The sequence below is a fragment of the Lepisma saccharinum genome, chromosome 3, assembly GCF_977018435.1.
Source record: "Lepisma saccharinum chromosome 3, izLepSacc3.1, whole genome shotgun sequence".
In the NCBI taxonomy this organism is placed as follows: domain Eukaryota; kingdom Metazoa; phylum Arthropoda; class Insecta; order Zygentoma; family Lepismatidae; genus Lepisma; species Lepisma saccharinum.
Window position 1 is genome coordinate 65,965,519 of NC_139231.1, and position 14,079 is coordinate 65,979,597.

Sequence of the window (14,079 nt, forward strand, 5' to 3'; positions counted from 1 at the left end):
TTATTCATTTATACACTACAGAAACGTTCCTGTTTACGACAGGCAGAAGTGTACCTTGAACAGAATAAGAAGATCGATTTTAGGTGTTCAACAAGATGCACCAGATGCAGATCATCTCACTTTACCAGAATCTTTGAAGTATTTTAATGACGGTTCTCCATTTCTTCACCTTGACGACACGGAAAATGGAAAGCGGTTGTTAGTTTTTGCTAGTGTCAGATCCAAAGATGTTTTGGCAACTTCAGAAACCGTATTTTTAGATGGCACTTTTAGCGTCTGCTCCAAACAGTTTTATCAACTTTATACCCTGCATATCGACATCGGTAGTACAAATACTGCTACTAACGTAGCACCAGTAGTTTATGCTTTACTTCCAGACAAAACCGAAAGAACTTATCAAGGATTCTTTTCGTTCATTAAGAACTACTGCCCTGAGATTAATCCGAAAGTGATCAAGCTAGACTTTGAAAGTGCAGTACTTAAGGTGTTAAGAAACGTGTTCCCACTGTCACACATTTCTGGATGCAATTTCCACTTTAAACAAGCAATTTGGAGAAACGTTCAACGACTAGGGCTTGTTGACATGTACAAGAAGGACGAAGCTGTTAGAATGCACATCAAAATGTGTATTACTTATGTAATGTTTGCAAAAAATAACACTGTATTTATAATATTTTTGACGATTTTATGTAGTGTATAATAATTAAGTGTAATAGACTGGCATATTTATGTTGCTTCCAAAGCGTACTTCTAGAATGCTTGCAATATTTTAACAATACTGTACTTACAATGTTTTTTTTAACGATTTTATGTAGTGTATAAATGATTAATAGTTAATAGGCTGATTTATGTATTTTGTGTTGTGGAATAAAATTGATACAAGTAATCCTGTGTAACGTCTTTTGAAATAAGCAAAGAAAAGTCATATTTGACTCTCTGGATAGGTTTAACATTTCAGTGTAAACACAGCTGTGCAACGTCATAAACACACGTTTGTTTATTTGTTTGTTTGTTTGATTTCATGCACTATGCACCATGTTCCCATAAACACACGTGCGCGCGGCGGTAATGACACTCCCGATTGTGGGAAAACCCACCAAGGAAGGTCTTGACATATGTCGCGGCGCAAATGAACCGATAAGAAGCCTGGGCGCAAATGACTCGGCGCAAACGACACGACACCGTCCTTAGGACATATTGAATATAATCCCCAACATAAAAACACATACCTACCTATAAAGTCTGTTGTGCTGTAGAGCTCCCCTCGTTCAATGCTGAAAAACTCTCTTTCTTTGAAGAAAATCCTCATTCCGATGTACTTTTCACTAAAATAAATTAAGAACGATAAGTCATTCTAGTAACGTTTATTGATTTTTGGATACAAATATTTACATATTGGATAAATTCGTGTTCTCATGACGGTTTTCATCATGTGCACTATTTTTATAATTACGTAAAATACACTCCTCACAAAACAAAAAGGTTTTAACTTATTGTTACGTTAGACAATAGGTGTTCGACACTGCCTTGGAATGTAACAACACATGCTATATGTCTGGTGGACGTTCTCATCTTCTCACCAGCACATGCCACTCTGCCTATCACCTATTGATTAATATAACAATATTCCAAACGTTTTGTGAGGAGTGTATTAAAATTTCCTTCTTAGTACCAAAATTTCCCATATTAAAGCATAATCCTACTTAAAAGATCTTTAGCCTAGACTCACAAGGGAAGAAATTTCAATATATCTTCATAAAGAAGTAATGGTGAAATGTAAATATTTAATGGATATCGTATTATATCGATGCATAATATTCCTTATGTCCATTGTGTTCAAATGGTCAACTGTAGAATGTACTTTTACAGTACACGCATCGATGTGTATCATGTCATTGTCGTCCTCTGCGTAAAATAAGGGGTAAATATTTGACACCTGGTGATGAGTTGGACGACTGGTTTTCTATAAGAGGTTTTCCATGGTTTCCGACAAGATGTTTTCCTTAGTTTTCGATAAGTTTTCTTTTCTGGTTACTAACGACATGTTTTGTTTGGTTTTCGATAAGGGATATTCCCTGAATGATGTAAAGTTTACAAATAGCTTCTAGTGCTGACCTACCCATGTATTCAATCAATTGCATTGTACAGCGAATGGCAAAGATAATAGTAGTCAAATTGTCGCTGTTTTTATTTATTTTATTCTTCATCCTCTGTTTCTTTAAGAAATGGTATTCTGTATATTCAAAGCATATCCCCTCTGTTTATTAACATTCTTATTTCAATCCATTATCGAGTAAAACAGACTGAATGAAAGTGGTTATGGTCAATTCTCAAACTATTTATTTTGCAGTTGGGCGTACAATCGGAATTATTATGAGTTTATGCTCTCTCCACCTAGGTTCTTGTTTATAATGATTGGGATCTACAGAAGACGCAGTCAATCTTAATCTATGCATATTATTAATATACTACAAAGCTACATACAATACCTTGGAGAAAAACGTGGAATGTTGTAGCGTTGGTTGACTGTAGATGGATTCATTGGTGATACGAGAGTTTCTACTTCGTAGCTGACATCAAAACAACTCGGCAGACAATTGCAGTATTTAGGTCCATATATGTCTTCAACTGCAGCAGCGGCTGAAAGGAAACTATATTTAAACAAATTTCTTTCCTTTAATTTCTTGCTGCTGTGTGGGAGTTATTTTTAAACAAAGATGAATAGTTGTCGCAAAATTTGTGATGGTTATATTGTTTGAGTGCACAAATCACTGTTGGAATTGTTTTGAATTTGAATTTGAATTTAAAATTTTGGGTGCGTCAGCACTTAGGCTATTTTGCACTCGTCACTTTATAGGCGTCCAGCCCCTTACCTAAACTAAACTGTAACTAATAAGATAACTGTAACGTTAGAAGACTAAAATATTATGACTTAGGTTAACGGAACTAAAATAAACATGACTGTAATGTCGTGTTGTAACTAAAATATTAAAATATTCTGATTTTGGTTAAATGCTGAGGATGTAAAGAGGCACTCAGCACACATAAAGACAAGGCACAGGACAACACACAGAATTATACTGGCCATAGGGCCAGTCGCCAGAGCCTCGTTCGTCTGCAAAATGCAGTCCAGGGTGTACTACGTGGAAGTGAGGTTGATAATTGGGTGAACTACTTGGAAGTTCACCCCTTACACCCCCTGTTGAAATTGTTCTCTTCATTGCTTTTGTACATTTCCTGGTAATTTGGTATTTAATTTGCTATAAATTGTCGGATGAACTGAGAAATATGGATAATTGTATGGCAATAAACTTGCTGTTGATAGATATTTCGTTGTGCTATAAACTGAGCTCAAACTTACTATCCACATACATTAAAGGTGTTTTCATTCCTGGACCGCAAATTGGGGCATCTTTCATTCCTGTAAACAAACAAAAAAACTTGATTTCTGATCCAAGTAGTGAATTTTAAACATTTACTTAAACCTTTTAATTGTGGTTTAATTGTCATAATGTTAGTGTGAGGAAACCATTTCTATACTTCTGAAGAATCAAATTGCAAAATTTTTAATAACCTCATTACGAAACTACTGAGTTGGAAGAACAAAACAAAAATAAACATTATAAGAAGTTTCTGGAAGCTTTCGAAAAATAACTTAGTATCATGCGTCTACATTAGGCTAGATAACGACTTAAATGAAATATTACCAACACATAAAATAGTTCACTGCTAACACGTATAGAACTATACACACACACACACACACACACACACTTACACATACTTACTTACTTACTTACTGGGTTGGAAGAAGTAGGAGCAATTACAAGTAAGAAGGATTAAGTTGGCGAAACATTCAGTTCTGCAGTTATTTTGGGTGTACATCTTGAAAAATTTCAACTTTCTCTCGTTTTGAAAATAACAGCCTCTTTTCTGCGGAGAGACGTCAGCTAACCTCCTGCTGGTTCTAATCACATTTGGAGTTATGCTTATGTCCGTGAAAGTGTCGTGAGATGCGTAGTAATAGCTCTCAATTGGAATTGGGGAATCGTTTGGACTATGGATTATGACCTGATGGCAAGAAAGAAAATATAAGTTATTTTGCATAAGATTTCTTCTCTCTAATGCTTTATTTTGTAATATACCCAGTCAACATACACCGTATTTGTCGGCATATACACATTTATGAGGAAAAATCTTTATTGCAGAATATTATAATTCATTTACAGTATTTCAAATAAGGATTGGCCGCGGTGGCTCAGTCGGTAACGCGTCTGACTACCATGCTAAAGGTCCCGGGTTCGATCCCCGGCCGGTTCAAATCCGGGAACTTTTCTAACGATGGAAGCGGCCCCGGCGCCCACCCAGCGTCGAATAACATGGGTACCTGGGGGAAACCCTGGGGGGGTAAAGGCGGTCAGGGGCGTGATGCTGATCACATCATCCCCACTCACGACCGGATCAAGAAAGTGTGGGACGTTACCCCCACACCCTCTATACGCCTTCATGGCGTGGTGCTAAGCACAGGGGAGCACTTTACCTTTACTTTTATTTCAAATAAGGTATACGTACTTTCGACAAATTACTTACCTAATCAGGCAAATAACCCCAAATAACTAACAACGCATGCGCATCCCTGCGTATACACCCTATACTCTATCTCAGGAATCTCTGGAGCAAGGTCGCGCGTAGCGGCAGAGAAGGGACGAATAGTAGTGGGTGGAGCGAATCAGTACAAGCTGCTGCAGTCGCTTCCCACCCACGCAATCCCGTTCCCTCTCACGTGTTCATTGGTCGAGCCATCTCGAGTCACTTGCGCGGAAACTTGTTTTCGTTCGCTTGCTCCAGAGATGCCCGGAACAGAGTATACGTCACTGGAATGCTGTCACACACTGCAATGAAGCAAGAAAGAAATCGTCCAACTCTGAACAGAGAAAATTTCTAGAAATGGAGGTAATAAAAACTGAGTATCGGCGTTAAAACTCACCTTGTTTTTCAGACTAATTTTTAAAGGAAGAAAATTCGTCTTACACAACGGCAAATACGGTAATTTAAAATTGGTTTCAAGTTCGATATGAAGTTTAATTTGCATTGACAATAAGGAAACGCCTTCATTATTGAACTAGTAATAATAAGCCAATGTTATTTTTGTAGCTCTTGTAGTGTTTGAGATACTCATAGTTGACCGACGGAAGGACGGATAGAAAACATGCGGAAAAAGGGACGGACAAATCCGTCACATTGCGTTACTTCTGTTGATTATTGCCCTCAAACAACATTACTCATCTCAAGTAACTATTTTACAAATTCTACAACCCAACTAACCCACTCGCAAATTTGTGACAACCATCAACCAATATGAAAGTCAATATTTATAAGTATTTCTACCTTGACATATTCCTGAAAAAGATTGTCGCACGAAAGTCCCAACATTTCATCACATCGGATTATCACAACCAGGCCGTTTGAAGGTCCGCCATCCAAGACCCTGAGAGGAAAAGACTGGGTGACGTCATCGCCGGGAGTGTAGCCGTCTTCGGGAGACCAATTGTTCGTTCTGTTGGCATCCGGTTCTTGCGGGAAGAAAAGTCTGCAAAAGAATGGATAGATGGAAAATATCGAATACCATACTATAAATGTCGCCAAATACAGAGGTTGATTCGCTCCCATCTGGACGATTTAATGTGTTCGCTCACCTATGACAGTCCTGTCTTTCATTACCGGTTTGTGTTCGATGTGAAGGACAGCACTCTTGACTATTGCCCGACATCGCAGTTTCCATCATCTTTAATTAGGATTGGATTGGATTGATTTGTTGTTTTATGTCAACTTTATGCACAGTAAGGCTAATCGGGACTGGACCTACAGTTATAGTGGGATCCGAACCACTATGTGCCTCCACCGGGAATCGAACCCGGGACCCCTTGATTACAAGGCGACGACGCTACCACTGCGCCATCGGGGAGGCCATCCTTAATTAGGCTTCCTGGTTATCCGAATTCTATACGAATTAGAATACTTAATGATGTTCCAACAATCCCTGATCATACTCCGAAAATTAAATATATATTATACCAATGTATTTCTGGTTAGTACAAAATAATCATCGTTGCAAGAATGGGATGACTGAATAATAGGTAGTAAACTGTAAATTTATTTATGAGTTTTAACTTTCTCATTAATTTTGGCTTTATAGTTAATATATATATATAATTTTGGACTGCAATTTCAAGGTAATACAATGGTATTAAAGCCTAAAAGAATGCCTTTTAATTATGACTTTAAAGGTTATTAGTTTAAAATTAACTTAAAACCTTAAAAGAATATATAAGTTGGCTGGACTAGAATAATTCCGGAAATTGATATGAAAATTGAAATTACTGATAGCATTTCTTCTTTAGATTTAGTGGTTTATTATTAATAATTCATATATTGGTTTTGTAATTTATTAATATTGCTGTTAGTGAGGTTCGTAAATAATAATACAAGGTTAATAGTGATATTCCAATTAAAATAGTAGTTATTATCAATTGTTTAAAGTTGTTTACTTGGATAATAACCATTCATTTTGGTAGAAATCCTAATAATGGTGGAAGGCCCTCAGTGAGAGTATTGAGATAAAAAGGGATATTTTTTTTATTGGTTGTCTTATCCCACACCTGTTGGCAAGCTTTCCATAAACCGGTTACTGCATGTACAGTCACCGGCAATAAAAATAGGGCACATATATCCTGAAATACTGGCTTTCCTGCAGTGCATTATGTGTATGTTGCCTAACTCTACAGATATAGCAGTACTTGCCAATGCTATTGCATTTTGCCCATCGCCGTAGTGTTAGGTAACACATAATGCATTGCAGGGAAGATAGTATTTCAGGATATAGGTGCCCTATTTTTATTGCCGGTGACTGTACGTACCTTACGTGAAGAAATGCGGCATTTCAGAAGTCCAATTAGTCCATTCGACTGGCATCGAGACTCTTCAAAGCGTCTTCGCTACCATCCGTCTGTAGAATGCCAGCGATGTTTTTGGCTGTGTGACTGGACATCTTGTCTTAATGCAATTCCATGAGAGTAATCTCCTGTCCATACAATGTGAGGATGTCCTAGTTGTATATATAAGTCAAGACAATTTCCTAATAATTATTGATTATCACATATTGTTTCACGCGTAGTCGTATTGTTATCAAGGGATCCCAGGTTCAGTACTCGGTGGAGACACACAGGGTTTCTGATACCACATTAAACTGTAGGCCCAGTCCCGATTAGCCTTACTGTGCATAAAGTGGACTTGAAACAAAATCTCAAACTCAAAAAAACTCCCTCGTTAAAAATGATACTATTTTCGTGCTTAAGCTAATTTCTGATGTATTCTTAACTAACTATCTGTGTCTGTGTTATTAAGTTATGTGTCTGTCTCTTTTCTTCTTTTGTATAAACTGCTGTCTAAGTTCACATAGGATTCATATACACTAAAAATTAGAAAAACATGCATGATAATATGCAATAAGAACTAAACGAATCTGCACTAAAATATGCAAAATACAAATAATTATTTATAATCATATGATCATAATCATAAGAATAGTTACTGAAGCGATTCTATTGCTGATCTACAGAATGCGAAGAAGAAACTAAATTACTACTCTAAGAAGATGCAGTTAGTTATCCACGTTTATTGAAAAAGTCACATCAAAGCTACTTCCTATAATTCATGTGCTAATACTCAGTATTTTTTTTTTTAGAAATATACGAGTCAATTTCCGGCGTTCATCTGTAGGTTACGTACTATGCCAATTCGATAACGTAGAGGGATGAGTTTTGTGTTGGGGACATTAGATCTTGTTGCTTATTTCAAGTATTCTTAACTTCCAACAACTTTACAGCAACTGAAAATATACCAGAAATTAACAGGAGGCCAGGATATTAAGTCCCTCAGTCGAACGAGACAAGAAAACTTTTAAAATGAATTTAGCTGAAATATCACACGTCAAATGCAAATTTAAGTAAATTAAGTGGAATTTCGTTCATAAACTATTCTCCCCTTCTTTTCCTGATTTACTAACTTAGTTGTCAAAATGCATAAGAAACAAATATCTTATAAATGTACCCAGCTAACGTGCTACGACAGTCAGCTTTCGCAGGTTCGAATCCTGGTTAAGTCATGGATGTATCCAGTGTTGAATCCAGCCATTTTTCTCCAAAGGAGGGGGGGGGGGGAGGTGCCATCAAACTTCAAGGGGGATTCTCATAGGCATCAAATTATAAAACCAATAAAAGAATACTAATATTTTATAATTTTCCCTTGCATCTGATATGTAATTAAATTAAATTAAGTGTAATTAGGTATAATCAACTATCATTTTAAGAATGAGAATATGAGAATCAATGAAACAATAATATAGCGTGCAATAATTTACATTTGCAGCAAACTAAGGCCTGTAGGAATTCTACAGCATATCTGTGGATTGCACCATCAAATTAACTTTCTGTAGGTTCCTTGTCCCCCTCAGTAGATGGCACCTTCACACAAGCTTGAAGTGTATCCTGATCCTCCGTACTTCTTAATTCAGCAGTTTTCAAAATGGACAATAATTTAAATTTGTTCATTATTTTGACTTTTAATATGAAGAGGACTGAATCAGTGCTTATTAAACTACGTAAAACACAGAAAAAGTACGTTCTACCTTAACGTGCATGAAAGAAAACGAAAGTTAACGTTTTCCAACGCTCTGCCAGGTTACTGAAATTTTCGAGGGTGGATTTCTTAATTTCCGGGGGGAGGAATACCGCTTGGACCACACCCTGGATTCATTACTGGATGTATCATTGTGTACATCATCGCAGCTATTAACCCAAGAGAGAGAAAAACGTCGTAAAATAACCGACATTGGAAGAAAGAAGAGAATAATAGCGAATGAACGTACGTTCCTTCGGTGTAAACATCTACGAGGGGCAGCGTGTTGATAGTGGAACAACGGCCATCAAATTTTAGCAGCGGCCTCACGCTGACATTCCTTTGTCCACCCAGAGAAACGTAAGGAAACGCATAAGTATCGTTGGTTGTAGCCTGCAAAGACAGACGTAATGTAAGCTTAGATGCATTCTAATGTACAATTATTTCGTCAATAACATTCTGTTCAATTTTTTTTCTTTAAATTCGTGGCACTAAACATTAGCAAAAGGTTTCTCCAGTCCATGAAAATGTAAGGTGGAAATGTGTGAAATTTCCTAAAAAATGTCTTTGTATTTTCAGTTTTTACTGCTCTGTACTGTACTTTTGTATTCAATAAAGTAGGCAGGTGTATCAATATTTTAAAGAGTACCGTAATTTAAAATAAAATCCTTAGAAAAATATCTGGACCTAAAAGGGATGAGGAGACAGGTGAGTGGAGAAGGTTACATAATTCAGAACTGCATAATATGTATTCATGTTTCGATATTATTAGAATAATTAAATTAAGAAGACTTAGATGGGCAGGCCATGTAGCACGAATGGGAGAGGAAAGAAGAGTCTAAAGGATTCCTGTTGAGAAACCTGATGGAAAGAGACCTGCAGGAAGGCCAAGACGAAGTTGGAGGGATAACGTTGACATAGACCTAAAGGAAATCGGTAAGGATGGAAAAGATTAGATTGATCTTGCGCAGGATATGGGGCAGATAGAAGGCTTGTGTTGCTGCAGCCATAAACCTTCGGGTGCTAGAGAGTAAGTAAGTACGTAAATCAAGAAGTGCAATTTGGAATAACTGCAAAATTCACTTCCTTCTCATAAATTGGGAAAGTTCCAGCGATGACGTTTAGCAAAATCTTGAACCTGGCAAATTGAAGACTAAAATTGGTAAACGCTGTAAGTGGCACAAGAATTCAAACACCGTTTTCCACGTTAAACTGTGAAATGTGCCATGCTTGGTAATGTGGTAAACGTGAAAAGTGGCTGGTAGCCAGCCCTCTAAGTAGTTCAAAGGGCGTGTAAAAAGGCACTAGTGTGAACGTTCGTACGGGCTGATGTGCTGAACGATGCGATTTCCCAACACTTTCGCTTTTGGCACTTACAACGTTTACCACTTTTAGTCCTTAATTATCTCGATTAAATGGTCTGTTTTTGCATGGAGGCAAAACAATCGAATATAAAATGTCATCAATGTTTATTTTTAATGTTGTTATGTCATATAAACAATTCACAGTAACTTAAAAGTAACTTAACGAGCACTGAGGATTACATACTATTTGATTTTCTTTGATTCAGTCTGGACGTCTAATACATGTAGCAATAATTTTATCATAATATTTTTAGACTTTAGGTGTAATTTACTGGCCACTATGTTTGAAGCCAATGTGGTAGCAGACACAAGGCCATTAAATTGTATGTTCTTGGTGGGTTGTGCTCTTTTAAATATGCCTTGAACTAACTGGAGACGAAAGGAGAAACCTTGGTTGCCATAAGTGAAACTTTTTCAGCTTACCTACCCAACTAATGCATTTTCTGGTAATCATAGCGTATGTGAATCAGTTTGCAACTCACCCTCCTCATGAATTCATAGAAGTCTTCCTCGTTCACCTTTTCAAAGTATGGGGAGTAAGCAGTTGGACAAGTTAAACCTAGGTAACTCATTTCCACATTATACCTGCAAGACATAATTTAAAACTGTTACCAGGATGTACTCTTTCCACAATTTGCTAGTACTCGTACTCCTGGAAACATAATAGTATATTCTTTATGTCAATTTCTTAACACAAAGTCTTAACACTTAACTCATCACAAGGTGATGATTGTAACGCATAGCTTGTAACACTGTTATAACTAACATGCACTCTCTCAGTAATTATTAATTCTGAACGTCTAAAAAGGGCCTCCTCAATGACGCAGTGGTAGCGTCGTCGCCTTGTAATCAAGGGGTCCCGGGTTCGATACCCCGTGGAGGCACAAGTGGTTCGGATCCCACTTTAAACTGTAGGTCCAGTCCCGATTAACCTTACTGTGTATAAAGTGGACTTAAAACACCAAATCAATCAATGAACGTCTAAATTAAGGTTTGAATAATTTCCGGTGGCACAAAATAGATTTCATGCTGCTGACTTCGAATCTAGTATTGGACTGTAGCATACCTGGATTTTGGAATATTTTCAGTTCTATCGCGTTATACTTACTACTGGTGTCACTACTGCAAATACTAGGCTTCTATCCGCCCTGATAAGGACTTGTATATCAAAGTTGACAACACTACACATCGTTGGTGTTGTGTGGGAAGCGATAAAGAGCAGCTATACGATCCTCAATGACTTCGATTGATTGATTTGCTTTATTTTACTACGCTTTTTTGCGCCACTTTTGGCTAATTTGCGAAGATGAGGATGAGTGATTATATGATGAAATTGATGATTGAATACTCAGAAACATCCATGTCCATTGCGGGATTCGAATCCGGGACCCCTGGTATCGTAGCGTGATGTGTTAACCACTCAGCCACGAGGTCGGCTCAATGGCTTCGACTATTCGAGAGAAGGCGTTTGTTGCATTTCTGTAAACTTCATTTCTAGGCTTTGTTTATCTCGGGGTGCTGTGGAAGAAGTCCACGTGTCAGTGATGTAGTGCATTTTGAAGATATGTTATAATCAAAGGGTAAAATTTGCCAGAATTTGTTCACTACATTCGTGCAATTGTTTGCTCTCCTCTTCCTCAGGAAATTTGAACACCAGTTCTTGAAAGGAATGCAGCAGCATTTCAGTTACAGAAACTCAAATCTGTTTCAAAATCTAGATGGTGCATGAACTGACATATGTGTGTACCAGGAGAATACACATGTTGCAACTTAATCCTTACTTAACTTTGGGCCTCCCCCATGGCGCAGTGGTAGCGTCATTGCCTTGTAATCGAGGGGTCCCGGGTTCGATACCCGGTGGAGGCACAAGTGGTTCGGATCCCACTTTAAACTGTAGGACCAGTCCCGATTAGCCTTACTGTGCATAAAGTGGACTTAAAACACCAACTCAAACCAAACCAAACTTAACTTTGGAAATCTATCTAATATATAAAAATGGATGTGTGTGTGTGTTTGTTCCAGCATGACTCTCGAAGGCCTGGAGAGATTTCAACCAAACTTGGAACACGTATCACTTGCAATATCCAAAGAAATACTGTGGGAGCAAGGCACCCCTGGCACCCCTAGGGTTGGGGGTGGGAAGGGGGTGACATGTAAAAATAATCTAAAACGACCGATAGGCTATCAGTGTTGAATCCATAGTTTTCGGGGTCGTTAGATGAATAGCGACACTCCCAATGCCGTTCAACTCCAAGACACCCCTGGCACCCCTAGGGGTTGGGGTGGGATGGGGTCATATGCAAAAATAATCGAAAACGACCGATATTACTGTGGAATCCGTAGTTTACGGGGTCGCTACGATGAATAGTGACAATCCCAATGCCGTTCAACTCCAAGTTCATTTTACAGTATAGTTAGAATTCATTATTTTCCTGTCTAATAGAAGATTGGTATAAATAAATACCCGGGCAACGCCGGGCAATCAGCTAGTATATATTATACCGGAACAGTATTTCGTGAACCTAGTGTTTATGGCTGAAATTCTTGTAATTAATTTAAAATCTGAACAAATGTTCCAATTGGTGAAACGCGGCATTCCTAACCGCAAAAAGGTTAAAAAAAAACAAAAAAAAAACAGTAAGATTATGAGCTTACCTGGTCCAGTCAAGTATGGATGGAACCTTGAAGTCATTCCTCAGCTTGTCTTGGTTGCATATGGTGACTCCCGGGAGCGGAATGTCTGAAATGCTGCTTGGTGTTGAGGAGAAGCTTATTATGACTGGGGAATTCCTCCACTTCTCCAAAGCGTTTGCAATGAGACAGGAGCATAGCAAGGCGCTTACGACAAAAGCGACGGACCAAAACAATCTAGAAGGAAATACGTGATGAGCGATATGATGCATGGATATTCTTTAGCAAATCACGAGCAACTGGAAACCAGATATTTAATTAGTTACACATTCTTAAACCAACTGACAAACGAGGTTAGTTCAGTTTGGGAATGAACAGTTATGTACAATAGCTCCGTTACAGCGCCTTGAATGTCTTGTGGTAGCATTTTCTGAGCAGTCAACACGTACCGTATCGGTTTATTGTTCATTCCAACAGACAAGTGGACAACCAAAGGAGAATATTAATTCCCATGAAGATGGTAATTTACAGGTCTTTCGGCATGCTAATTGTCTCGAAGATATGGAAGGTGAAAACAACAATTGTTAACAATTAATACTAAATTCCCATGTACAATTGCCATGTTAAGCTAGTATTTCGTATTTTTAATTTAATAGCAAACATTACAGACATGATATACAAGTTTCAGCATGACTGTTTAGAACGCCCAATATAAAGTTATAATATTTTCTGCAATTGATTCAGTGTAACTTAGTTGAAAGCAACAGATAGTCGCACTTTGTGACTTATGTGACTTTTCCTGAGCATAGAATTGCTGAACGTAATATGAATTATATCTCCACTTCTCTCTGACCGTGAGGAATAACAAAGGAAATCAGAAGACGCATCGATATATCAGAAACTAACGACGCCTACTGATCCGTGACAAAAATATTGAGCCCTCGGTTTGCGTGCTTGCAAAATTGTACTCCGTGGGAGGAAAAAAGTCAATTATAGCTCATTGGAAAGCTATAAGTGTCTGCGTTTAGATAAAAACAAAACAAATCAATTTTAAGTCTGTCTGTTCCCTATTCAGACAAATATGATCGTAAAAGTGTAGTTTTTTCGTGTGTTTCTTACATTAGTCGAATTCAATTGTGTGTAGCTTCGTGCAAAACTGTCGCAAAAATATGACGTTTTTGTTGATTGTAGCTTGTTTATGTCGAAATATCTCAGCCAAATATGATGGTACCATCATCTGTGAAACAGCCACAATTAATAAATAATTGGATGTTGCAATCTCAGTAATAGTCGGCCCAATGGCCATGAATTGCATATCAGAATGATGGCCGTGGAACAAAAATCAAATTTCCATATCTCGTTCTTGCATACTGTGCGAATTGAAAACAGCAGAGAGAATTGTTTGTTT

The 14,079-nt window shown here is 37.8% G+C and overlaps 1 protein-coding gene across 1 annotated transcript; it reads right to left on the reverse strand.

Moving 5' to 3' along the window:
- Window positions 1-5,349: 5,349 nt before the first annotated feature.
- On the reverse strand, window positions 5,350-12,943 carry LOC145985557 (uncharacterized). Its single transcript, XM_083119628.1, has 4 exons — window positions 12,696-12,943; window positions 10,523-10,625; window positions 8,927-9,069; window positions 5,350-5,590 (listed from the first exon to the last, which is right to left on the reverse strand). Exons 1-4 carry the CDS (start codon window positions 12,941-12,943, stop codon window positions 5,350-5,352), a joined length of 735 nt encoding a protein of 244 aa, XP_082975754.1.
- Between the last annotated feature and the right edge of the window lie 1,136 nt (window positions 12,944-14,079).